The 25658-nt window shown below is 54.7% G+C and overlaps 5 protein-coding genes across 5 annotated transcripts; 2 read left to right on the forward strand and 3 right to left on the reverse strand.

Annotated features, from left to right (window-relative positions):
• Positions 1 to 1956: 1956 nt before the first annotated feature.
• B0T26DRAFT_641174 (uncharacterized protein) lies at positions 1957 to 7196 on the forward strand (the record flags this gene model as incomplete). Its single annotated transcript, XM_060437304.1, has 8 exons — positions 1957 to 2389; positions 2464 to 5033; positions 5104 to 5393; positions 5460 to 5793; positions 5854 to 6251; positions 6309 to 6415; positions 6483 to 6865; positions 6942 to 7196. The coding sequence occupies 8 exons, from the start codon at positions 1957 to 1959 to the stop codon at positions 7194 to 7196; spliced, it is 4770 nt and encodes a 1589-aa protein (XP_060298207.1).
• Positions 7197 to 7876: 680 nt separating this feature from the next.
• On the forward strand, positions 7877 to 8888 carry B0T26DRAFT_211494 (uncharacterized protein). The gene has a single exon (XM_060433800.1). The coding sequence runs from the start codon at positions 8181 to 8183 to the stop codon at positions 8823 to 8825; it is 645 nt and encodes a 214-aa protein (XP_060298208.1). The 5' UTR covers positions 7877 to 8180; the 3' UTR covers positions 8826 to 8888.
• Positions 8889 to 8950: 62 nt separating this feature from the next.
• Positions 8951 to 11713, reverse strand: B0T26DRAFT_739555 (uncharacterized protein; the record flags this gene model as incomplete). Its single annotated transcript, XM_060443728.1, has 3 exons — positions 8951 to 11277; positions 11343 to 11482; positions 11616 to 11713. The coding sequence occupies 3 exons, from the start codon at positions 11711 to 11713 to the stop codon at positions 8951 to 8953; spliced, it is 2565 nt and encodes an 854-aa protein (XP_060298209.1).
• Positions 11714 to 13003: 1290 nt separating this feature from the next.
• B0T26DRAFT_642077 (ribosome 60S biogenesis N-terminal-domain-containing protein) lies at positions 13004 to 16571 on the reverse strand (the record flags this gene model as incomplete). The annotated part of the gene is made up of 2 exons (XM_060437408.1): positions 13004 to 16338; positions 16415 to 16571. The coding sequence occupies 2 exons, from the start codon at positions 16569 to 16571 to the stop codon at positions 13004 to 13006; spliced, it is 3492 nt and encodes a 1163-aa protein (XP_060298210.1).
• Positions 16572 to 16947: 376 nt separating this feature from the next.
• On the reverse strand, positions 16948 to 25542 carry B0T26DRAFT_825715 (cell morphogenesis N-terminal-domain-containing protein). The gene is made up of 2 exons (XM_060447430.1): positions 25298 to 25542; positions 16948 to 25000 (listed from the first exon to the last, which is right to left on the reverse strand). The coding sequence occupies exons 1-2, from the start codon at positions 25515 to 25517 to the stop codon at positions 17331 to 17333; spliced, it is 7890 nt and encodes a 2629-aa protein (XP_060298211.1). The 5' UTR covers positions 25518 to 25542; the 3' UTR covers positions 16948 to 17330.
• Positions 25543 to 25658: the final 116 nt, after the last annotated feature.

Consider the following 25658-nt stretch of genomic DNA (forward strand, 5'->3'; position numbering starts at 1 on the left):
TCAAAGTAGTGTTGAAGAAAAGGATGATAGCTGAGAACCAAGAATCAACGAAATAAAACTGCCAAGTAAAGCGGCATTAGCAATTCGGTGAGAACACCGTTTTTTTGAACCCATGCACTTAGTGCCCATCTTGAAACTTCTGCTGTGCACAACGCACTCGTCGATGGCGTGAATAAAGGCTGTGTTTTGGTACAAGAATTTGATTCCGACCGACTGGCGGTCCACCCATTCGGAAGACGGAAAGAAAAATCAAATATGCCGCTGTGAAAACGCTCACTCTCCATCCACTGTCGTGGCCGCCAGGCATGAAAAGCTGCACACGAGGACCAAAATCAACTCAGTGCCTATGTAGTAGGAGCGCTAGGGAAAAAAAAGGGGGTCTGGCGGAGAAGACGTAGTTGACAAACCCGAGTTGATTAGAAGACGGTGGCTTTCGTCTTTTGGTTCCCTTTACAACTAAGCCGATCACACGCGAGTCATGTTCCCTCCATTCCATGTTCTTATGCGGTCCTTTGATTTATTTTACATCTACCCGGCGGGAGAAAGTGCTCTAGCAAGGTAGGAAGGTTGCTAGTTGTAGGACGCAGGTAGTTACGTAGGTAGTGTTCTAGCTCAGTTCGGCCAGCACCTCGCATCTCCAGACAAAAAGAGAGACAGGCTCCGATATAGCGACACGACGAGGCCACTCCAGCAGCTGCAAAGGTGGTCGAGGTTCTGGGAGACTATTGGCTTCGCCGACTTTATGCGGCGCACCCACAAGTATTTCGCGAGCCAGCACAGACAATGAATGAAGTCAGGACGAGGGCGAGGCATTGGCGTTGCCGCGTCGACGTTCGAGGGCCAGGAAGAAGCAGGCGGCAGCAAGCTATTGATTGAAATTACAGCTTACGGTGAAAAGAACATATCAACCTGGTAGCCGGCACTACTTCGCGATCTCACTTTCGGAATGAGCAAAGGCCCGGCATGAAAGAACCTCGTGTTGTTGTTTGTATTTAAATTGTCACAATATTGGGATTAGTGAGCAAGAAAGATCTAGAAGCTGCTATGTGATTCTTCGCCACCAGCTTTTGCCACTATTCATAACTATAAAAAAGAGACTTTTGGCCCTGCCAAAGGAAACAAGAGATTAGACCTTTTCAGATAATTCAAGCCTTACCTCCCTGCATCAAATGCTTCATTTCCGTTGCCCTGTGAATGCGCGTGACATAAATGAAATCAAACCATCCTCTGGGCTGGGCATTATGTATCTGTACAAGTACTGTACATAGTTTAACTGCCTTGAGTAGTGGGCGCATTGGATGAAGGATGCCTGCTAATCTGAAGATTAATAATACGTGCATGGACGATTCAGTCTCTCTTCCATCGCAAAATAAATGGAAGGTGTAGATGGAAATGCCCAATTGAGGTTAAAATGTTCCTCCAAACGAACGTAAAATAAATACGGGTCCGTGCTTTCATTGAAACTTGAGACGAATGCCGCGCGCTCACTTGCTCCTCCCGTCGTTAGTCAGGTTTTTTTTTTTGCGTGCTTAGTGGTTTAACCACACGTGTAAATTGTTCTCGTCGTCGGGTGAAAAGAACAACAAGTCCCGGCCCGTCTCCGAACTTGTCGCTGCTCTGGCGCCTCTGAGCATGCAAAGCGCATCTGTCTTCAGGGCCAACCTTACCTAGTAGCTAAGGCAGCCCCTGAAAAGGACACCGTCAGGTTTGCACCGGGCTGAGGCAGGCAGGTGCAGGCCCCCCTCCCTAGCTCCACGCACCAATCGCCAACTGACCAGCCTCTAACATCTCAGTGGACGAGACCCCGAGGACCGGTCTAGGCCACCGTGCGTTTTGCGAGTCGACAAACCTAGAAACGGCACCCGAAGGCGGCGACGACAGCAGCACCATTAACAACACAACCGCAGCCGCCTGCTAGGACGCAGGATGAATCGAGCTGCCCATGCTGCCGCAGCCATGGACCCCACCCTCTTACCAGCGACGGCGACGGCGCTGCCACAACAGCATGCGGCTCCTCCCCGACGACTCCCCTTATTGTCGTCGCGCATGCAGTACCGCAGTCGTCCCGTCTCGGTAGCCGTTGATCCCGTGTCCCTCGTCATATCCGAATGCATAGCCATCACGTCGGCTATCCAGAAAAATGCCCGCTCACCGCACTCGTCCGTGTCGGCCATCCTCGGCGGCAGCCCCAACCTCATCCAGCTCGTGCCCCCGACACCGGGAATGCGCCGTGACGGCAAGACCTCGTCTGCCAATGCCAACGCGGACGGCCCTGGCGACCTTGCGGCCAACCGATGGGGTCTGAGGGGCAAGAAGGGCAAGAGTATGCAGGACAACCCGCTGATATCAGGCTTCGGAAGGCTGCGCCAAGAGTTGACTGGCGTTAGGGGTAGGTTCCGACTCTGTGGCCGAGACAGGGAGCCTCGAGGGAACTCGGCATGTGCTGACAAGTTCAACAACTAGACATTCACAAGTTCGACTCGCTCGTGCTGCTCTACCCCTTCCTGCAGATCATCCAGGCAAAGGGCACCGCAGCCCCTATTACCGTTCTTGCCCTGCGAGCCACCCAAAAGTTCCTCGCCTATGGCTTCATCGCTCCCGCGTCCCCCCGATTCGCACTGGCCATGCAGTCCCTGTCTGCCGCTATCACACACTGCCAGTTCGATATCAGCGACTCGGCCCAGGAGGAGGTTGTCCTGCTCATGATCCTCCACCTCATGGAGCATATGCTATCGGGGCCCGGCGGCGATATCCTTAGCGACGAGAGCGTCTGCGACATGATGGGACGGGGTCTGACAATCTGCTCGCGGTCGAGGTTCTCCGAGGTTCTCCGAAGGACGGCAGAGGCGTCCATGGTGCGCATGTGCCAGATCATCTTTGAGGATCTGAAGCACCTCGAAGTCGAAGCCGGCGAGGAGACCGAGGCCCTAGACATACAGACCAGCGGCGACATGGACAACATCAAGATGGACCCCGCGGCCGACGGCACCGACGTCCCTGCCATGGTAGTTGTGACGGCTGTGACGGCTGTGCCAACTGATGCGCTCCAGCCTCTCGCCAAGCCCAGGCAGTCGTCGAGCTCCGACAAGGCAAGAAGTAGCGCGGAGACCCAAGCCAGCGGAGATACCGGCCGAAGCAGCACAAGCTCGGCCAGCGGCAGCTCCGAGTCTGTGGATATTCGCCCATACTCTCTACCTTCTGTCCGTGAGCTCTTCCGCGTCCTAGTGAGCTTTCTCGACCCCAACGACCGCCGGCACCCCGACCAGATGAGGGTCATGGCCCTGCGCATCATTCATGTGGCCTTTGAAGTCGCAGGACCGTCAATTGCTCGGCATCCCGCACTTGCTGCCATTGCTGAGGACCAGCTGTGCTGCCACCTTTTCCAGCTCGTGAGATCTGATAACATGGCCGTGCTACAAGAAGCCCTGATAGTTGCTAGCACCCTGCTGTCCACTTGCAGGGGAGTCCTCAAGCTCCAGCAAGAACTCTATCTCTCATATCTAGTTGCCTGTCTTCACCCCGCTGTCGAGATTCCTCGGGAGCCCGGAATAGACCCGAGCCTTTATTCTGGAATCCCGCAGGCCCCCAAGCTTGTGAAGCCGCCGCCATCGCAAGCCAGCAGCGGCCGCTCTACGCCCGTACCTGTCAAAGATCGTCAAAAGCTTGGCATGGAGGGCGGGGCGCGCAAACCCGATGCGCGGCAGGCAATGGTCGAAAATATTGGTGTTCTCGCTCGGATGCCCACCTTCATGGTTGACCTGTTTGTCAATTACGACTGCGACGAGAACCGCACTGATCTTTGCGAGGATATGATTGGTCTGCTTTCGAGAAACGCCTTGCCAGACTCCGCGACCTGGAGCACGACGAGCGTTCCGCCCTTGTGTCTCGACGCGCTTCTGCGTTTCATACAGTTCATTGCTGAGAGGCTGGACAACCCCCCCGACACAGAGGGATACCCCGATCCGCAGACGCTCAGGGAAAAGCGACGCAGGAAAAAGCTCATCATCAAAGGCGCCAGCAAGTTTAACGAGAACCCAAAGGGAGGTCTAGCATATCTGCAGGACAAGGGCGTAATCGCTGATACTAGCGATCCGCTATGTGTTGCCAAATTTCTCAAGGGCACCTCAAGGATTAACAAGAAGGTGCTGGGAGACTTCCTGTCAAAGAAAGGCCATGAGCCCGTCCTGAATGCTTTCATGGATCTGCTCGAGTTCACCGACAAGCGAGTGGACGAGGCCCTACGAGTCCTCTTGGAAACATTCCGCCTGCCTGGCGAGTCGCCTTTGATTGAGCGGATCGTGAGCTGCTTTTCGGAAAAATACTGCGCAAGCTCCACCCCTGAAGGCGTGGCTAATAATGAGGCCGTCTTCATTCTCACATACGCGATTCTGATGCTGAATACGGACCAGCACAATCCAAACTTCAAAGGCCAAGCCCGCATGAGCTATGCAGACTTTGCCCGCAATCTGCGCGGCCAGAATGGCGGCAAAGACTTCTCTGCTGAGTATCTGCAGGACATTTATGACGCGATAAAATCTAATGAAATCATTCTTCCTGACGAGCACGACAACAAGCACGCTTTTGATTACGCTTGGAAAGAGCTTCTCTTGAAGACGGAGTCGGCAGGACCCTTGATCCTCTGCGACACAAACATTTACGACGCCGACATGTTTGCGACGAGCTGGAACCCCATCGTCTCTTGCTTGTTCTTCGTCTTCATGTCGGCGACTGATGACACGGTCTATGCGCGGGTCATCACGGGCTTTGACGAATGCGCGCGGATTGCCACCAAGTACGGCAATTCCGAGGCCTTGGATGAGATCATCTATCGTCTGAGCTACATTTCGACGCTGAGCACTGCCACCCTGTCCAACACGTCTCTCAACACCGAGGTTCAGGTTGGGGAAAACAGCGTCATGGTAAGCGAGCTGGCCGTCAAGTTTGGAAGAGATGTCCGGCCTCAGTTGGCTACTTTGGTTCTGTTTCGCGTGGTGACGGGATCTGAACATGCTATTCAAAAGAGCTGGAAACACGTAAGTTCCCTTTCTCTCTTAGCCACACATCCGTTCCCTCTCTCTTCCATTCGGCACTGACAGTGGCCAGATCATCCGTATATGGCTCAACCTCTTTGTAAATTCTTTGATACCGCCATTCTTCTCAACCGAGCCCGACCGTATTTCGCTCCCGCCAATTCCGCTTCAAAACCCCTCGCAAATAATAGACAGAGGCCCAAAACAGAGCGATTCTGGGTTCTTCTCGGCGTTCACGTCTTATATTTCTAGCTACGCAGCTGACGATCCTCCCGAGCCGTCGGATGAGGAGTTGGAGAGCACCTTATGTACCGTGGACTGTGTTAACCAATGTCATATGGGTGATGTTTTTGCCAATGTTTCGTAAGTTCAACCGAGTTACCACCATGGAAGATGTTCTATCTAACACGAAACCAGGGAACTTCCTAGTCATAGCCTCGAGGCCTTGGTAGACACACTGTTGGAAGAGATACCGGATGATAACGGCTCGACAGCGGTTATCACAGTCAAGTCGGAGGGCCCAGCCTCGACGGCTCCCAATGGCCAGAATGCTCGGCAGAGCAACACCATATACGATCCTGCATTGGTCTACATCTTGGAGTTTTGCACTGTCTTGGCGCTCCGTGACCAAACCACGGTTGAGATTCTCGGGAAACGAGTCGTCGAAGCCATTCAAGCCGTCTTGAGGGACGTGGCGCGGTACCACACGATCCTTATCGAAAGGGCGACCTTTTATCTATTTACCTTGCTCCAAGCCAGCTATGTGAGTCGCACGCTACCTCCTGGCGTCCCCTTGTTGGACACCAAGCTTATGATGTGACAGGACTTTGATTACATCAGGGTTCCCATTCTTCTCCACACGGTATCGAGTTTCTTAAAAGAGGTTCTGGTAAAGACGTCAGGCCTCGTGCTTCGAGGGCTTAAGTTATGTATCGAGAAGCCTTGCTCTTTGAGGAATGAGATCATGACGTCGCCCGATTTCTGGGTCATCCTCCAGACTCTCGCCACCAACCCCGAATCCGCGCCTGGCGTGTTCGATATTTTAGAAAGCGGAGTCTCGGGGTCGCCCTCGGCCATCATGGCGGACAACTACGAATCCGCTCTTGCTTTACTGAACAAGTTTGCTTCCATGGCTAGCGCTGAGGCTGTTGTAGAACAGAAGCCAGACAGGAAGCAAGGACGAAAGCCTCCGCCTCGCCCAATAAAGCAGGAGAAGGCAAGGTGTGTACACGGCTAGTCTTCGAAGTATCGATTTTTCCGCATGCTGACAAAAAGCAGTGAAAATGCGGCGGTAGCTCGGGGCATGAGAGCTATCGACAACATATATCGGTTGACATCCCGAATCCCCCATTTAATGAAGCAGTCGCATCTCGAAAGCAGCGAAGGTGAGGATTCTACCTTGCCTAGAATCTTGGTCCCAAAGAAAGTGCACACAGCTAACATCTGTCAAAGCGTGGTCGGCCTACTGGCTGCCGATATTCCAGGCCCTGACAACACAGTGCACCAACCCCTGTCGCGAAGTACGCCATCTCGCATTCGCGTCCCTCCAGAGGTCACTCCTGTCTCCGGAACTGACTTCGAGCGACCACGAAGAGTGGACTGCGATTTTCGGCGAGGTGTTGTTCCCACTGATTCTGAAGCTGCTGAAGCCCGAGGTCTTTTCATCTGACCGAGACGGCATGAGTGAAACCAGGGTGCAAGCGGCTTCGCTTTTATGCAAGGTGTTTTTGCAATACTTGGTGATCCTGTCTAAGTGGGACGGCATGCTTGACTTGTGGCTGAAGATAATTGAGATCATGGATCGGCTCATGAACAGCGGCCAGGGAGACAGTCTCGTAAGTTTTGTGCTGATGTCTTTTGACGTGTGTGTCTGTGTGTGTATTTTAAATGGAAGCTAATCATGTCTTGCAGGAGGAGGCGGTGCCCGAGAATCTGAAGAATGTGCTGCTTATCATGTCTAGCAACAGCTATCTGGTCCCGCCCAGCAAGAACCCGGCGCGAGAAGAGCTGTGGAACGAGACGTGGAAGAGGATCGACCGGTTTCTCCCAGACCTGAAGAACGACCTTGCTCTCGAGGAGCCTGAGCCCGTTACCAAGGGCGTGGCCATTGCCCCGCCGGCCGAGCCGGAAGTAGAGGCACCGGGCGCCCAGGCACAAGACTTGTAAATGAATTCTTACGGTATGTGGGGAGCGCGGTTGGATTTATTCGCGGTGGAGGATGGGGCCTGCTTACGCCTGCGAGTAGAGGAGGAGCCCGCGAGGTCGAGCAGCTGCTTTTTTAGCTTGTGCTGCAAAGGGTATCGGGCCGCCAGCTGATGTACTTCATGTTCTTTTGGGCATTCTGGCGGCATTCTTTTGAGAAAGAGAGTGGGTGGTGGTTCTTCTGCCATGCATGATGTCATTGAACTACCTAGGTATAATAGATTCTTGGAAGTAGACGGGCTACATAGAGCGCCTGTCTACCTGAAGTACCATTTTGTTTTGGTATAAATGAATTCCCGAGACAAGCAAAGTTCTGTTTGAAGCATGCTGGCATCCAGTAGTGATTTTGACGAGTTAGTATTTTTGAATCAAGGCCTTGACTATATAACTACAAACTTTCGATGAAATAACGACTAGTATGGCCATGGCTTGTTTATAGGCCGCAGACAACCCTCTCCCGTTGCTGTCTATCCCTTTCTATTTTCTCAGGACAGACTACCCTTATTGATGCAACCTTCTACTATCTCTAATATTGGTTCTCATATGCTCGTTTTCAGGCAGGTACCCATCTCTCCTTTCTCCTCCTACACGCCGCACACACTGTAAATAAACAGAGACCATTTTCAAGTCTAGAAGAATTCGCCCACATCACCACACCACCCCGCCCAATTTTTCACTGCTCCGAGAATAATAATAATTATCTATCTTACACGGTAAGCTAAATTCATTATTTAGTTATACACCTTAGGAAGTAAATAGCTCAGCCTTCCCTAACTCCAACTCCAAACCCAAACCCTAGCCAGGCCTGACCCGACCCGTCTTTCGCTGAGAGAATAGAAGCAAATTACCCGGGGTACTCACTCACTCGCTCAGTGATTCCTCGTATGTACATACACAATTCAACTTAACTCAGCAGATTACCTTAGGTATAGGTATCGGTATTGGTATATGTACTGCCAAAAAAAAGGAAGAAAAAAAAGGAAAGGGAATCATGATTTTGTCTTCGTTGAGGGGAGGAAGACAGACAGGCCTCTTGTCGAGAGTCCGAACCAAAATAAACCAAGTTTTTTAGTTGTAAAAGAACCCCACACACAGAGAGAGAGCGCGCCTAGAAAACCAGATATCAAACCAAATAGAAACAAAAAACGACACACGAGACGAAATGAAAAAGAGAGGAAAGAACCAAAAGAATACCAGCTAGCAGTTCCGTTCCGCACACATACCAAAGACAACCAGGACACCCACCATACCGTACATCAGAAACAAAACAAAACAATATATAAGGAAAATAGAAAAGATTTACAATATTTCCCAGAGAGGGTGGTTTTTTTATTTCTCGCCAGTCGTGTCACATTTCTCAAAGGCTTCTGGCTTCTTCCTCTTACCCTTGCTGCCCTCTTCGCCACCCACTCACTCCCAGCCTTCGTCCAAGAAAGAGAAGTGATAATGATAATAATAAACCCTTTCCGCTGCCTGCTCTCTGTTCGCTACTGCCACCGCCCACGCAGAAAGTCAGCTACTGCCGAGCCACCGCTGCGGCCGCTACAAAAGGCCAAAAATCTAATACCCGTATCGATACCAAATACCGATTGATAGCAATAGTGAGGGGGAATAGCAGTAGCAACAGACCCGTTCCTCCCTCCTCCCATCCATCTCTTGCAAGCACATCCACGTGCGCGTTCTTCGTTTTCCATCACATACACACAAACACGACACAATTAAGGCCCGCCCCGATATGCACCAGGGGGCAGCATGCCCCGGCGATCAAACGGCGGCGGCGCATTGAACAGCACCTCGGGTCCACCCGGGAAACCTCCGATGCCGACGCCCATGCCAGGGGGCGGCATAAAACCCGGAGGCGGTGGTCCGCCGAAAAAGCCTGGCGGCGGCTGCATGGACCTACTACCGACGAGCGCGTCTGGAGGTGGTGGTGGACCGCTAGGGTGCAATGGCGGCGGGAAGGACCCCGGGGGAAAGTTGGGTGGATACATGGCGCCAGGCGGGATTCCCACGTTACGAGGCGGTCCACCAACGAGGCCAGGAGGCGGGATCATGGGACGCTGTTGAGGAGGAAGCTGCTGCTGCAGCGGCTGTTGCTGTTGCTGTCCAACACCGCCCATACCGCCTCCGGCGCCGGCCATGGCAATCTGGAACGCATGCATATGCTGGTCAAGACCAGGAGGTGGCGGTCTCTGAAGAATCTGCGTAGGTTGCTGCTGCTGCTGAGGACGAGGGTCAACGACGTCCGCGGGATGGAACTGGTCATCAAGAAAATTAGAAGGCATCTGTCCCCGTAGCTGTGGATGCTGTTGTTGGTGCTGCTGATGTTGCGGGTGTTGCTGATGCTGCGGGTGCTGCTGTTGCTGCTGTTGGCGCTGTGCCATGTTCCTCTCCCGTGTGTACTCTTGCTCGCGATCCGAGATATTTGCCAGCGGCACCTGCTTAGTTGGCTGTGGCATGCGCACCATGAGCTGCTCAGTCCGAGGAGGCTCAGGGGCTTCCCGATGGCTCTGCATGAGACGCATGAGGAACTCAGTGTTGCTGTTAACAGTTGCCGAGTTTTGCGCCATGCGGTTGCTACCCTGGTTGGAAATGTGGTGTCGTTGCGCGAGCAGATCCTGCAAGGCTTGCTCTGGCCGCGAAGCCGGAGGTGGCTGTATGGGGGGCGCCATTGGGCGAGGGGAAATGATATCATGCAGGGGGTGCTGCTGCTGCTGCTGCTGCAGTTGCTGCTGTTGTGCACGTAGCCGGGGGTCGTCACGGCGTTCACCGCTATACTGCTGCAAAGGTTCTGGCGAGGCAACGGCGCTCTTTTGATAAACATCTGCCACGGGGCTTGGCTCGGGGAACTTGTTGAAAAGCTGAGGAGGTGGCCCGCTCCCCTGCAGCACCGGTCCAAGCCCTGACCTCTGAAGTTTCTGGATCAAGAGAGCAAATGCCTCCTTCTCAGCTTCGCTCTGAGGAGGCGCATCGGCTGCCGAACCGGCAGGCGGAGGCACAGCTGCGGGCGTCGGGGGTTCGGTCTTCGCTCGGCTTTCTTCCTGAGGAGCAAGGAAGGCCATGAACCTCGAAGACTTTCCGCCTTTGGCTCTCACCGGCTCCTTGATCTCAGAAGCAGGGGTGCTGACATCGAGGCTAGCGCTGCCATAGGCGGCGAAGAACTTGTCCGGTCCAGACTCAATGGCTGGTGCCGAGACCACCTTTTGATCAAGCTCCAATGAAGCTTCGGGAGCTGGCTTCTCGGGAACAACAGACCGCCGCTCATCTGATTTCGAGGGTCCTCCTCGGCTTGCCTTCATGCTCTCCATGAACTTCTTGAAGTCCTCTTCAGTATGGCCCTTGGGGTTCTCGTCCGCGGGCTCGTCGAGCCACTCGGGCTCACGCTCTACACGCTGCTCTCGTTCCCACCGCCGCTCATAGGTCCTGTCATTGGTGTGCCTGTCGTTGGGCTTGTCGTCGGGATCGCGGTCCCGCCAGCTCTTGGCCTTTTCGATGCGCTCCCGCTGCGAGACGGGTGCGTTATTTGGAGCTGCGCTATCGCCGGCGCCAGTGCTATCTTTGAACCACGGCTCAGACTTGCCTCGCGTCAGGCCGTTTCTCCGCGGCCCGTCCAGTTCCTCTTGATCCTTGTCTCTCAAGTTGCGATCTGGATTACGGGTGCGACGATCGTCTCCATCCCGATCGTCTCTCTCCCGTACTCGCCGCTCGTCTCTGGGGGGGAAGCGCTCCGGTGGGGCGCCGCCCATGCGTCCGTGGAAGCGCTCGGCTCCTTCGTGACCGAAGCTCTTGCGCGGCTTGACGGTGCTCCAACCCTCGCTATCCTGGTCCTGGTCGCCGCGTCGGCGGAACGCGCTGTTGCGGCCATCTCTGAACCGGTCGCTGGCAGGTTCCGGCTCGCTGGGCCGGGCGCCGAAGCCGAAGCGACTAGGTCGATCTTGAGGTTCTTTGAGTCCTTTCTCTGCTTCAGCGGCTCCGCGGCTATTGCGCATAGGGGTTGCCGAAGCAAAACTATTGCGAGGGGGCCCGAGGACAATGTCGTCGATGGCTGGTGAAGTTAGCAGGGGGCACTCAGGCGGGCAGGCAGGCGGAGAAAAAGAGGGGAAGATGTACTTGTTGGGTTTCGCGAGGAGGCTCCAGCGCGGTCCAACATCGGGCGTCTGTTCTCCTGGCTCGGAAGCAAGCCGTCGCCGCCTTTGAGGCGATCATTGGGCACCGTCTTGGTCTGAGTGCGAAAAGTTTCTGGGGGTGGCCTGGTAGGTAGCATAACGGGTTAGAAATCTGACGATAAAAGCAGCTCAAACCAAGGGCGGCGCAATGGACACGGGGAGGGGGGAGGGGTGGTTTGTTGGACAGGCAGACAGAGAAGGGAACAAAAAAGCATACCCCATCCACTCATCGGGAGGCGGCAGGTTTGGAGGTTTGACACATAGTGGAGACTGGCGCAGATGGAGCAGGAACTCTGCCGTGTATCGGCCTGCCATTATGGGTTCAGGCGACGACCATCTGCTAGGCCGAGAGGTGTCGCTGGGAGCAGCAGCAAAAGCGAAAGGCTTTGGCGCTCCCTCGACGAAGAAGAAAAACTAGGAGGAGCACAAGTCGATCGGGGCGTGGTTGATGTCGAAAGACGGGAGGAATTGAAGAGAGAATGGTGTCGTGTCGATAACGAGTCGATCGAGTCACACGCGCACAGCAGAGGGGAAGAGAAAGAGGAGAGGAGCGAGATGGAGACCGGAGACGGAGACGGAGGCGGAAACGGAAATGGCGATGCGTGCACGATCCAGGAAGACAAGGAGATGGGGCGCGGTGCTTGGGGCAATCGATCACTAGGAGTCTAGATTGGATCTTGGTCGTAGGGCGCGGATGGAGGAGATATGATGGTCGGGTGCGTGCGAGTATTTGTGCGTGTGTGCGAATGCGGTGAGTGGCGCTAGTTTTGATTTTGGGCTTCGTTTCTTGTTGTTTGCTGCTGTTGCGGTGCGGTGCGGTGGTGGGCACAAGCTTTGGGCGAGCGAGAAGTTGAGGCAGATCCAAATCAATCCTGAGGTGTGGTAAACGGGGGTTTGCGAGGCAGCTAAACCACAAAGGCGACTGCTGGCGGGGCCTTCTGTGGCGTCGCTTGCGTTGTAAAGGCCCCTCAAGGGGCGCAAAGAGGCCCAAGCGCCCAAGGGATCAGGCGCCCGCCGCTTATAGGCTCTAGCTTCCCTGCCTTCCAATCTTTGCTTCTTAAGCTCTCACCAACGTTGCCAGTGGGGTAGTATGTACATGTACATGCATACCTAGCCTCGCTGCCGCCTGTTATTATGATTGTAGGTTACCTTTGCCTTTACATCAGGTATTCAATACTGTTTAACTCGAACTGTTACTGTTTCTGTTACCTGGGCAATCACCACACGAGGACAGTATCCGGCCTGATCAGCAATCCTGAAGGCAAGGCACGTACATACCCAAGGTAGTTACCCTAGATACCATACCTACCTACCTATTCCGTCCCCAAGTTGGGTTTCTCCGAGCCCTATCTTACCGTCATACCAGGCGTGGTATTCTTGCCCAACCGTCCTGGGTGTTAATGCACCTAATTATCTACTTGAACTATTTGCCCTGGGCAAATCAATCTGCACATGATGAACATGGCTGAGCCTACAACAGCCCTAGATGCTGACTGACCATTAGCTCGGTAGGGCGTCTAGGAAACAGCCCCCCTGGGGTTTTTTTTATTATTTTATTATTTATTATTTTTATTTACCTTATTTCGCTCTTCTCCCATCCTGTACCTAGGAAGAGGGGGGGAAAGAACCCTTGACCCCGTGCCTACTCCATGCAGACACCTTGTCCTGATCGCACGTCTCCCAGACCCTCGCCAGCATCGCTCTGTACAAGGCCGCCTCGCTCGGGTCTGTGCAGCGCGCGCTCTGCGCCTCGAGCCAGCTGACGACGCCGAACCTAGTCGTGAGCGTTGTCGAACCTCCCTCGATCCCCGTCGCCCTGTACAGCACGCGGAGAACCTGCGTCTTGAGCGGCAGCCTCATGTACGGGTTGCTAGCTAGCACCAACAGGCGCTCTAGTAGCGGACCGCGGAGCCGTTTCTTGTGGAAAAGCTCCAGGTCTTGCGGCGTCCGCAGGCTGTCGACAAGGTATGACAGGAGCCAGTTGATCTGGCTGTAGTACGAGTCGCCGACCGAGGGCTCTTCGAGCAGGATATCATCCGCCAACGGCACCTTGTCCAAGTTCCAAACAGGCCCGCGCGTTAGCACGAGGTTGACCTTTGGGTACAGTGTCGAGAGGGGGTCTCTCAATACCGCCAGGGCATGGCACGCAAAGGCCACCGTTGGGCTCGGCAGCGGGCCTTCCTCGACGCACTCCCTGGCAGTCTCGGCAAGTTCCGAAAGCAAGAGCCATATTTGTTCCTTCTCCTCGTACTCGGACTGCCGCACTTTGGCTGCCATCTTCAAGATGTTGACGAGAGCCTCTTTTCTGATGCTGGCGTGTTCCGATACAAACAGAGTCATGAGGGACACGGCGTATCCTTCGTCGACAAGCTCATCAGCCGTCTTTTGTGTCCACTTCACCAAGGCCGGGTTGTCTGGGGCCAGGCCGTCGGGCACTCTGAGTGCCCTCTGCAGGTCCTCGGCACTCATAACAACTACTTCGGATGTCTTGTCTCCAATGGTGCCTGTTATCTTGGTGACGCTTTGTGAGGGTTCTTCGCTGAGCGGCCACGTGTTGTACTCGAAAGTCACCCCGTCGGGGATAGCTTTTGGCGCACGCGTGCCTTTCCCTTTTGGCAAGTGCGGCAACACTTTGGAGTATATTGCATCGAGTAACAGTCGGTCCTCTCCGCCTGCGGCCGAGAAGCCCATATATCTGGGCAAAAATTCGACCAGAGCACCAAGCGTGAGCTTGTTTTCTGTTTCGGCAGCAAACAGCAACTGCTCAAGCATGGCCATAGTAACAAGAGTTATGCCAGCCCTGGGGCTGTCATCATCGCCTGGAGGCGCGTTGGCTTCTTGAATCAAGTCTTGTGCTATCTCAAGGTATTTGATCGGAGAAGTGGCGCAGCGCGTCAGGCAGTTGTCGAGGAAGGGCCATACTTGAGCCATCAAGCCAGGAGACGATCGGTTCAGGCTTTGTAGGGTTTCCAGAAGAGGGAGCAACCCCGGGTGCCCCGTATGTGCAGGCACCAGTTGATGTTCTACTGATACAAAACCCAGTACCTGACGTGCCTTGTCCAACGAGACACGGCGAGGAGCGTCCACGTATACCTTCAAGAGCATTGCAAAAGGAGACAAGGCTAGAGAATCCGATGCTGTAAACCAGCGCATGCCGGGAGAGTATCCAGCAATGGCCAACAGGTTCTCCAGCTCCTTGAGACTCAGAGCAAAGTCCCGAGGATCGTCAGACTCGTCCTGTTTGGAGAGCCGTACGAGGGCGGTCTCCAAGAACGGAGAGACATCAAACTTGGCCGTCAAGGCAATCTGCGGAATGACTTCGTAACACAGTCGTAGCAGCTGGCTTGCGGCCTCGCGGTGCAGAATGTCGTCCTCGGGGATTAACCGGTACGAGTTGATCATATCTTTGATGCCGGGGCTTCTCTGGCAAAATTCATCTACCAGTCTGCGCGCAGCTTCACGCCACAGGAGGGGGCTCGGATGAGAGAGATCATGGTGGAGTTTGAGTGCTGTATCGAGTTTTTGCATGGCAAGCACTAGTATCCTGGTGGCAAAGAAAGATATTATGTTTGACTTGTGTGCCAAGCAGCGCACGAGAGCTTTTTGGTTGAGGGGGAGAGGTAGGATGTTGTCGAGGACAAGGGAGGTTGGGGGAGGCAGCTCGGGAAAGACGGGGGCGCGGCAGAAACACTCTGGCAGCGGCATCGCTACCGCATTGAAGAGGAACGCAGCGTAGCCAATCCACGTGGCCGACAGTTTTGGCTCAAAGGAAAAGGACTTGTTGTTGAGGAAGAAGTTGGCAACCAGCTCGGGCGCCACCCTGAAGATGGCCGTGACGAGCTCGCTCTGCTGGATACTGGACCAGGGCCGCAAGTTCTGTAGGAAGTTTGACAGGACGTAATTCCGCACCGGCACCTCTGTCTTGAATCTGTTCATCCACACCACGGCCTCGAGTCCTAGCTCGTCGAGCTCAGCGGCGGGGATGACGGCATTCGGGTCGATTTCTCGAGGGTAAAGGCCCGAGTCTTGCCTCAAGACGCCGCAGGACGGGGTGGTACATGCCGTCATCAAGAAGTCATGCGACACGTCGGGGATTGACGGCGAGGTTGAGCCGCTTTCCTCCGGTGTGGTCTGGCGGTACTGGTACAGCGACGAAATGCGGACAAGAGTCGACACATTGAGCAGGTTTGACTTGGCCTCGCGCGCGAGCTTATCATCCAGCAAGATGTGGCTTCGCAGACCGCCAAGAATCTCGGAGACTAGGTAGGGAGAGTCCTGCTTGAAGTCCCTCGTGAGAGCGGCAACAATGTCTCTCTGGGAGAGCAGCTCCTTCTTGGCCTCGGGGTGCATGTACCTGAGGGCACTCAGGAAGAACTGGACGGCATTGGTACGCACAGAGGGCCGCTTGATGTCCTCGGCAACATCGCCAATATGCCCGATTCCCATGTTCCTGGCCAGCGACTTGAGAGTGGAGGCCCTGGCTCTGAATAGGGGGCTGGCGACGGCGCCGCCATCAAAGCAAACGACCTCCCTTAGCATGCGCAGGGTGGGAGAGATAATGAAGGACTTGCCCTTGTCGGCCGACAAGTTGCGCGAAATTAGCTCGAGCTGACGTTTTTGAAGCAGGGTCCTGCAGATGCCCAGACCGCAGGGGGCCATGTCGAGCGTGTGTGAGAGCAGCTTGAGGAGCAGCGCGAGGATGACGGCCACGGCGGACATGATGTTTTCGTTGTTCGTCTGGGCGGCCTGGCTCCACGTCTTCATAATGTCAGGCAGGTAGACAGCCCTGTCGCTGTCGCCATCACCGTCGCCGGTGCTGACGCCGACGCCATCGGTTGGCCTGACGGCATCGAGGTAATCCTTGAGGATCTTGACATGCTCCTCGTGGCAGCCTTGCTTGGCGAGCAGAGCATCGAGGAAGAGCTTGAACGACTGGAGGCCTGTTGGCGTTGGCGCAGTGTTAGTTAGCTTTGCGTCAGAGAAGAAAGAAATGAAGGAAAAAAAGAGAAAAAATACCATGTCTTGTCCGGGCCAAGTCCTGGTCATACGAGAGCAAGTGTCGCAACTGGCGGCTGGCGTAAATGTTCTCTGCTGTTGGCGCCTCGTGCACAATCTTTTGTCTCTTCTGAGGCGCGCCCAAGGCGTCGACCCCACGCGTGAATCGCTTTCCCATTTTCAATTGCTGGCGATGGTTTTTCAAACTCTCGGCCCTCGTCGCCGTCGTTGAGTCTGCGCGCAACTTGACCTCTTTTCGCTAAATCGTCTGCCTCTGGAGCTTTGGGAATTTCAATTTCTGCCGCCCTGCACCGCCCTTTTTTTCGCGAACGCCCTGAGCGCGATAAGCTCGTCTAACCCCTCCAGATCCTTATCGTTCCTACAAGGGTCGAGGGCATCCGTAATTACGATAAACACGCCTAACGGATTACTCCTTTTAATCTTCCTAGGCTTGCTGTTATTGTTTACTTCACGTTTCTCCTCTTTTTCGAAATAGACGGCATATTTTAAAAATGAAGAGGTTCAAAGACCAGAATATGTCGCAAGGAGGTGAATGGATAAAAGATGAACTCGATTTTTAAATATGGTATCTAAACATAAAATTAAACAGTTAAGAGCAGCATTACGGAGTATGAGAAATCCTATAAAGAACACTTCCCAGCACAGATCCAGAAAATCCGCCACGTGTCAAAAGCAACCAGCCTACTCCGTGATCGCCATGGATAATACAGCACAACAAATCCCGGCCAGCTCAAGCTCCCCATGGACATGTTTTTTCATAGATTATCATTGACCGTTTTGCAATGCAAGTTACCATCCTCTACAAGCCGTATCACTTGACGACTTTACACACTATAATTAGTAGTAGTAGTGGCACCAATGCTACCTGAAGCACCGCCACATTCAGGAGGGAGATTGTTGCCGTTGCGCGAAGCCCTCAGAGCATGTCGCCGGGCGTATGGGGCCGGTGTTGTGGTAGGAATGATTGCGGAACCTTGGGCACCTGTGGAGATAGTGGATGTCGCTCCTCCCGAGACCGACCGCCAGTCAGCCTCCTCATCCGCGATCGGGTGCCTTGCGCAAGTGGCTTAATCATGCTCTCGAGGAAAAAGGAGCTTTCGCCACTGCCACCACCCGTGTTCGGACGTTCGTCATCTCCATCCGAGAACACGTCCTCGGGAAACTCGTCGTCCGACGTGAAATCGCCAATCTGGGTATGGTACGAAGCAGGCGCCGACGGGGATGTAATAGATCTGGAATGCAGTCCCGGGCGACCAGACACAGGTGGACCGACATTGAAGGCGCCCGGATTCATTGTGTTGGGGAGCCCCTCCCGTGACATCAGGGCAGGTCGGTCGGTGAACCCATTTTGGAATGAAGTGTTGGTCGATGCTTGGTGTAGAATCGGGAGAATTTGCTCATCGTAGAGCTGAGCCCCGGACTCAAACGCGTCAGGCGAGAACTCAGTGATTGTCCTCGACGACCTGCCCTCGCTTGGAGGACCAGTCGACAAGTCGTCAAAGAAATCATCAAGGCTGTCAATCTTGGAAACAAGATCTCCCAGCGGCCCATCCCCACGAACGTCGTCCGACATCATGGTATCGGCCCTGTCTGACGAGGGAAAGTACCCGTACGGGAACTCGTCGGCGTGGAACTCAACCTCGGGCGTTGGCGTAGCTTCGGCAACGACGCCCTCGGCGCTCTGGCACATGTAGAAGGCCGCGTGGATATTGGCCCTCGTTGACTCCGTCTTTTTGGCCGGAACGGGAATCGCCCACCCCGACTCCTCCGGAATCCCAAACAGGCTCTGTGTGCGCTCGTACTCCTTACGGATGACTTTGGATGTTGAGCGAGTCATGCTCATGCGGAGGTGGTGTTTATCCATCGAGGACCCTGACATGGTCATGATGTTGTCCAACACATCCAAGGCCTCCATGCAGTCTCCGGTTTGCAGCAATCGGAGAAGAGGGGAGATCATGTCGGATCCGTGGCCGGCGATCTCGGGTTTCTTCATGTCTACCTGGGGAATAATGACACAGAGAACTCGCATCGTCTTGATCTTGACCCATCCAGTAGCATTGGTCAGGAACCCCATCAGCATGGTTATCATCGGGAGATCCAAGGCTGGGAGAAAGTGCTCCCGCAGCGCGTCAAACATCTGGAAGACGAACTCGTTCCCAGACGAATACTTGGAGCCGAGATAGCTATCCAGAACCACTGCAATGCTAGTAAGACCCTGGTTGTCGGCAACAGTCATGAGAATCTCGGCGGTTTGCGCAACGCCACGGTCGATCGACTGCTGCTCCATGGCCAGAAGAAAGCGGGGGAGGTTGGCCAGGATGGTGAAAAACAACCGGCCATCGTCGCCAACAAGGCTGTCGCTAGGTAGTTGTATGAGTTTATTCAAAGTTGAGAGCGTCAAGTCGAGGCACGTCGATGATCGCAAGCCCTTGTATAACAGAGGCTGCACGCCCTCAAAAGGGCCGTCCCACTTCAAAGGCTGGCCTTCGAACAATAGCCTCCGAACGCTGGGGGAGTGGAAGTCTACCTTGTCCAAGAGCTCGTTAAGCATCTCGACCGCCTCCAGAAACTCGCATTCGTTGATGGATTCTAGACAGGCACAGGTGGTCCAGAATAGCTGTGGGAAAGTCAGGAGCTTCTCAGCATCCAGCTTTGCGATTAAGGTCTTCAGGGTCGTGAGGATCTCCATTGAGAACGTCTGAATCTCGGCGTCCTCATCTGCGATCGTGTTTGACAGTCGCGCGAGCATGTCTGAGAGCATGAGATGATCGAGGGATGTCAGAATACATCTGAAGATCTGGAAGGATCGGCACGCCAGGTGTCGGACTGGGCACGATGTCGCCCAGGTCAGTGAGAGTCTGCCCCATTTGTCTTTGATGCCCGGGAATGTAAGCTCAAAGGTCTTGACCACCTCGGCAGTCAGATACTCCATGCTTGGCGGCACGTTATTGTCCTGGCCATCAACCTTGCCGTTGCTGTCCTCATATCCCCACACCACAGCACGGTCATGACGTCTAATAGCGTCGATTAGGCCCTCGATTGACTTCCTGGTGGCGATAGGAGCGTCATCATCAAGCCTGGAGATGACAAGCTCGTGGATGAGATGGACGAGCATCTCTCGCGCCTGTTCCTGTACAAGGGCAGTGTAGTGGTCCCAAAGTACCATGACAACCTGGAGCAGAACGGGAACGTTCTCGGGGACGAGGCAGACAGGGGCAACCATGAGATCCACAAGCAAAATGAGAGAGAGCTGGCCCAGCGAGAAGCCGGCTTGCTTAGTGCCAACCGGAAGGACATCTGAAAGATCTGCGCAATACGGCAGAATGCCAATATCAGGCGGAGGCGGGACTGCTTCCTTCTTCTCGTTGGGAACCATGGCCTTGGGGTTGATCTGCATCAAGAGGAACTCGATTACTTTGTCGCCTGGCGTGCTGTTCGTGCTCGCCAGGAACACGACAATTTGCTTTGCGTACTCGACGAAGTTCTGCTCTCGCCGCTCCAAACAGAGCGACATGATAAAATCCAAGACTAGCCGCACGTTCCCGGCATGAGGACCGGTTGCCAGTGCCTGCCAGAGCGCTTGCACCTCGTTGTGGAGAGCCGCGCTAGATTTGATGGTGATTTCGAGGAGGTTAGCGAGGAGCACGTAGGATTGTCCAATTGGTCCGCCATTTGGGTCGACCTTGAGTTCGATCGATTGAATCCAAGGGAGTATCACGGCGACCACGTTTCTCTGCGCGGCCGGCTGCAGATCTTTGAAGTAGAAGGTGAATTCGGAAAAGATGTGAAACGCAAGCTCTGTATGCTGTTTCGCCAGCCTTTTGGAGATCTCAAACTGCGCAAGCTTGTAAATGGCCTTCGTCTTGTCAGAAATGCTTATATCAAAGTCCTGGATCTTGGAGCTCCGGGCCGGGGCCTGCCGTTCTTCCAGAACCCTCAGAACATGTGCCGACTTGAATCTGATCTCGCTCTGGTCGTTACCCAGCGTGTATAAACAAAGACCGAGCGGCTTCCAAAAGGAGCATGGATAGTCTTGGTTTTCCAAGAGGACTTCGGTCACCACAGTAAAGTAATTCTCCAGCACCTTGGACACTTCGGTCACGTAGCACCTCGCAATGCAGTGCTCGAGGAGATATAAGTGTTCTTGGTTGTGGACGATTAGGTTCTTTAGCGCTCGTCTCCCAATGACGTTTGTGCGGTCGCTACCAGAATTGAAGATTGCCTCGATCCATGCGAGCATACGTCGGACATCGAATTGCAGGGATGCGCCGCTCTCCGTGGTCACGCTAATAGGCCCGCCACAGAGAGCCGCCATGGCACTGAGGGCAGCCGTGCGCAGGTTACGCTTCTCGATCTCCATCGCCGCCGTCAGAGGGCCACGTTCACCCATGGTCTGCTGGTCAATAAGAGACTGCCTCATACTGTCCTCTCTCTGCCGGATCTGGGTCTGGTTTGGGGAATAGCCACACCAATCCTCCATCAAGGCGAAGGACGATTTTCTAGACTCAAATGTCATCCAGCGAGACGGGTCTTTGGTCCGATTTATGCCTTCAAAGAGCTCTTCCGTGAGACCACAGAAATGCCGTCTTAGCTTCTGAAACTCCCAGTCCAGCTGAACCTCGCCGTCCATGAGAAACAGCTTCAGGTCCTTTGCGTACGCGACGAGGTTACTCAGAACCCACTCGTCCTGGTAGACCTCGGTTTCTTTCAGGAAATGCGACGTCAGCTTATATACGTGCGTGATTTCAGTGCGCAGCAGATCCATCTTGCGATTCCGTCGTGGGCTACTATTAGAGCGCTGGTGAACGCGTGCTCGCGCTTCATCGTTGCAGCGAGAGACATGCCCCTGAAGCTCTTCGAGGAGCGTGCGATAAATGTGAATGTTTATGGAGCCCATGGCGACGACAACAGCGTCTCTGACGGGAGCAGACGATACTGATAGAAGAGGGTTCAGATACTTGAACAGAGTCCGCGCCGACACGATCTTATCCGCAGCCGACTTGGAGACTTTCCTCCCATGCTGACCATTCTGAGACCCGTTGACCTGGACACTGCCAGGGTCGGCGAGAGTCGTACATGCAAAAACGAGATACAGCTTCCACTGCTCGACTAGCACCTCAGGTTGGGTGGTCGGGGTCCTCCCGGTTAGACGGGCGCTGCCAGGGTCTGACGCGTACAGCGGCCCTCGCATAGGCTCCGAGATTAACGTGATTCCCTTGTACATCTGGAGTATCCTGTTGCAGACGAGATCCCGACAGATAGTGATGGTGAAGGGGCACTTGTCAAACGCAATCCGGACGAAGTTGGGGAATATTTTGAACCAAAGCGTAGCGTCGTATGTCACGTCGCTACCGCAGAGCTCGATCAGGGCTCCTTTGTTGTTCGTGTTCTGCATTCCTCGCTGCAATCTGCTCCGTTCAGCTACCGTCAGGTGCTCGTCCTTGAAGCTCATGACCTGCATCGAGTCGTTTTCAAGAATGTCAATGAGCCTCGGTATGTCTTTCTCACGACCACTCGACTTTCTCAGGGCTTCCTCGAATTCGGTGATCAGCCGCAGTACGCTGACAGCATAGTATCGTACCCGGTGAGACTGAGAGCAGAGGAAGAACAGCCCGTGCGCCTCAACTTGATCGACCTCGGCCCATATGCCGGACAAATCAAGCTTCATGCCGCGTTTATCGGCATCTCCAGCCTCGCCACTCTCACCAGAAGCGTCTTTGGTTTTCTGCCGGATCTCATCGATCCATATGTGGAGGAGCTCGACATAAAGTATCAGCGTTTTCTCGATGTGTCCCGGCCCCAGCATGCCCCCGTCCGACATGGTAGAGTAACGGTCATCAAAGTTGAAGATGAAGCGCGCAAAGCCCATCGTCACCTGCTGCGCGTGGGATTGGCGGGCGATAGACTTTAGGGACTGTGCTGATGACTCGGCAATATTTGACTGAATATGGGCGGTTCCAGTGCAGAGGAGATTTATCAGTCGGTTAAAAGGTATGCCCAAAGCCAAACATCGCGGAAGAGCCTGTACAGCTACGTGAAGCAGCTCGTAGAACGCCTGCTTTTGGTCTTGGGGGCTTGGGTGGTCATCGCGCCTGGAGAAATTGAAAGTCTCGGTGATTGGCGTTTTTGGCCCAGGGCTGTTGAACTTCTCGTCCAACGCCGCTTGGCCACCGAAAGTGCTGTCACAAATGATGGCGATTTTGCCTAGGATTTCGCAAAACCTTGTATAGTAATCCCGAACGGAGTCGGTCAGAGAAGAGACCAACACCGGCTTGGAGAGCCTCTCGTCGCTCGAAATGGCAGTCGAGCGACTGAAGGGGATGCTACGCGGAGAGCCAAGAAGAGGAGACGCTGGGGGTCCCCGTTCGGGAAACACAGGAGGTATGTAGCTTTGGGGGAAAGGCGGCCGACCCTGCTCCCCCTTCTCCAGATCCGACATCACAGCCAAGAACGCGCGGATGCCGACGACGATCTTGTCCGGATCAAGTTGTTCAATCTTGAGATCTTTGTTCGAAGTGAAGTAGTCGGCATTAACGAGAGGGAATATGATGGTCCGGAAGCAGTGTTCCGGGTGTTTATAGCCGATAAACCTGATGATCTGGATGAGCGGGTCGGTGACCGCGGTATCTGTCGCGCTGATGGTCCTCTTGGCGCTAGGAAGCACCATCTTCAAGATATCATCGAGCTTCCTCGTATTTCCTGCAGCGCTATCATTGGCACGATAGAGATAGGTCCAGAGTAACCTAGAAATAACCTGTAGGCACAGTGGCCTGGTGGTACGGTCTTTGAGCTTGGGCTGGAGAGGATAGATCAACTGCAGCCATTGGCTTGTGAATGTGTCTGGCATGGAGACGCAGAGCATGGTGGCCGTCAGGGGAAATGTATACGGCCAGTGGCGAGGCTTCACGAACATCTGGGCTAGCCGGGGCCCGATGGTGGACAGCACCTCAGTCCACCGGGGGTGTGCAAAATGGCCGTTGGTGGCCCCGGCCGCGATTGGGAGCACGAGCATCTCGAGCACCTGACAGAACGCTGATTTGACCTTGGGGCCGTGAGATCGAGCAAAGAGCTTTCCCAGAGCGGACATGAATTCGCAAGACTGGTCCCAGGCCTCCCCTGGCGTCATATTTATCCTGAGGTGCTTCATACCGCCCAGAACAAGCTCCATCTTGCTCTCGATGTCTCGGGAGGTGGATGTTGGCGTCTTGGTGGCGAGATCTTGGAGAGAGCGGTCGAGATCGCCGATGAAGCGGTCTGTCACGCTGGTGAAGTTGATCTCGCTCATGGCGCCGAGCAGTTGAGCGAAGAGGTTCCAGTTGGCCAGTTTCAGGGGCGACACAAGAAGCTGCTCAGTCTCGGAGATTTTGAGCTGCCCGAAGATGATGTTCTCCAGCTTGTCCTCCATTTCGGGCGTGATAGAAGGTAGAGTGCTCTGCGCCATAACCTCGAGAAGGACGCGGCAGAGGATGTAGATGGAAACAGTAGAGCGACGCTCTGCCTGAGCAACATATTCCTGCTTAGACACGAGGGACGTCTGGCCGCCGGCTTGTGGCCCGGGGCCACCGCTGCCAACACTCGGCTGCAGTGGTTCTGTATTCCGCCTCTGCATCAAGCCAATAGGGAGAGGAGGGTAGCTCCTCGACTGCTGGAGCTGGGCCCGGGCCTCGTTGGCCGCATCACTCTTGCTTTTCCTCCACAACATCATGGAGTCGATCAAAGGCTTGGGCTTCTGCCGGGCAATGTGCCCGAGAGCCACGATGAGCTGGTCAAAGGCAGGATCCACCCCAGGGCCACATATCTGCTCAATTTGAGGTTCGGGCTCGAAGGGGACCGTGATGGACTCGCTCAGCTTCTCCTCGGCCTGGGCGATAAAGGAGGTGAACAAGACGTGCAGCGCATACTCGCCGACCGTCTTCTGTTCTTCCTTGTGGTGGCGGGAAGAGTGCGAGTGGTTGTGGGCATGATCTCGGCGCGACTTTCCGCTCTGTACACTTCCTTCCAGCTTCCTATTCGCACCGGTCTGGGGAGCCGAGTCGGGAGCGGCGGACGAAGTCCTTTCGGGTACCCGCACCGTGGATGTCGTAGTACCAGATAGGGCAGTGGAAGGCCTCGAACCCAATGCACCGTCACCTTCCAAGCGCCCAAATCCATGCATGTCTGATCTGTCGGGAGGTATGCCAGAGCCAGCGGCAACAATCATCTGCGGACTGAGGGGGCTCGATGCAGAGCTGGCCAGACTCCCATTCCGCGAATGCTGAATTCCAATACCATGGACGATGGAGGTCTGCCTGTGATGTCCGTACGAGGATGCTTTGGGATCGACTACTCGTTCGATGGCGCCACCGATGGCAATGGCGCTCCTCGAGGACGTCCCATGAGTTCGAGAGGGAGGGAGTGGCCCGGCAGGAGAGTTCTCGGGCCACTGTAGCTTTTCGATGGATGATTCACGGGAATGTGCAACGCTGCGGGAGTCGAGGGCGGCCGGCCTTATGGTTCGCTGCCAATCCTCATCCTCCTCGTCCAGTCGCGATACGGCTCGGGGGGAGAACTTCAAGGGCTCGTGATCTGGCAGCGTCTGGGACGGAGCTGAGCCCGTCAAAGAATTCATCAGCACAACACACCGACGCGGGCTCGCTGAAACAGAGAGAAGTTTAAGGTTAAGTCAAACCCGCCTGGCGCCTCACAAGTGTGGGGTGCCGAGCAAGGCGTAGAAATAGAGGCGTGGCACCAGCGCGCCCAGCAAGGCCCGGTCCAAGAGAAATCTAGAGTATAGATAATATGGACGGAAACCAAAATGCGAACGTCACCCGGCGCAGAACGAACTTCTCACTTGAGAGCCAAAAGCACAGAATAGAACTTAAATAAAAAAAGCTAGGTACTCACCCATTTTCCCGGCGTCGCGTCTCTCATGATCTGCCCCGCAACATGCGGCGTAGATTGCGAGCTGTGTGTCGACAGTACTTGTAGAGCGGTGAGAGATGTATTGTAGCAGCGACGGACAAGGAAGTACTGCACGTAGGCTCGACCCAGCGCTTTTTTGAAGGGATGGTTGAGGTGTGGTCGTAGCCGCGATCACCACTGTAGCCATGCCAAGCGAACCCATCCAGCCCAGATGAGCTTTCGCAGTTCTGCAGGGGCACAGGATGCCCCCTCAGGGGGTGCCAATGAGGAGCAGCGACTTGCCCCAAAAGGTCCCGTCAGGTACACAGACACCAATCAGCGGTCCGACCCCAGAGTTTCCCTT

The sequence above is a fragment of the Lasiosphaeria miniovina genome, assembly GCF_030549165.1.
Source record: "Lasiosphaeria miniovina strain SMH2392-1A chromosome Unknown B0T26scaffold_3, whole genome shotgun sequence".
NCBI lineage: Eukaryota > Fungi > Ascomycota > Sordariomycetes > Sordariales > Lasiosphaeriaceae > Lasiosphaeria > Lasiosphaeria miniovina.

Excerpts from the sequence above, each read along its gene's own strand:
- B0T26DRAFT_211494 (XM_060433800.1), top strand. The coding sequence starts at position 8,181 with ATGTACTGCCAAAAAAAAGGAAGAAAAAAAAGGAAAGGGAATCATGAT.
- B0T26DRAFT_825715 (XM_060447430.1), bottom strand. The coding sequence starts at position 25,517 with ATGGGTTCGCTTGGCATGGCTACAGTGGTGATCGCGGCTACGACCACA. Across the intron at positions 25,001-25,297 it reads ACGCGACGCCGGGAAAATGG|CTCCGTCCCAGACGCTGCCA; the intron begins GTGAGTACCTAG and ends TGACGGGCTCAG.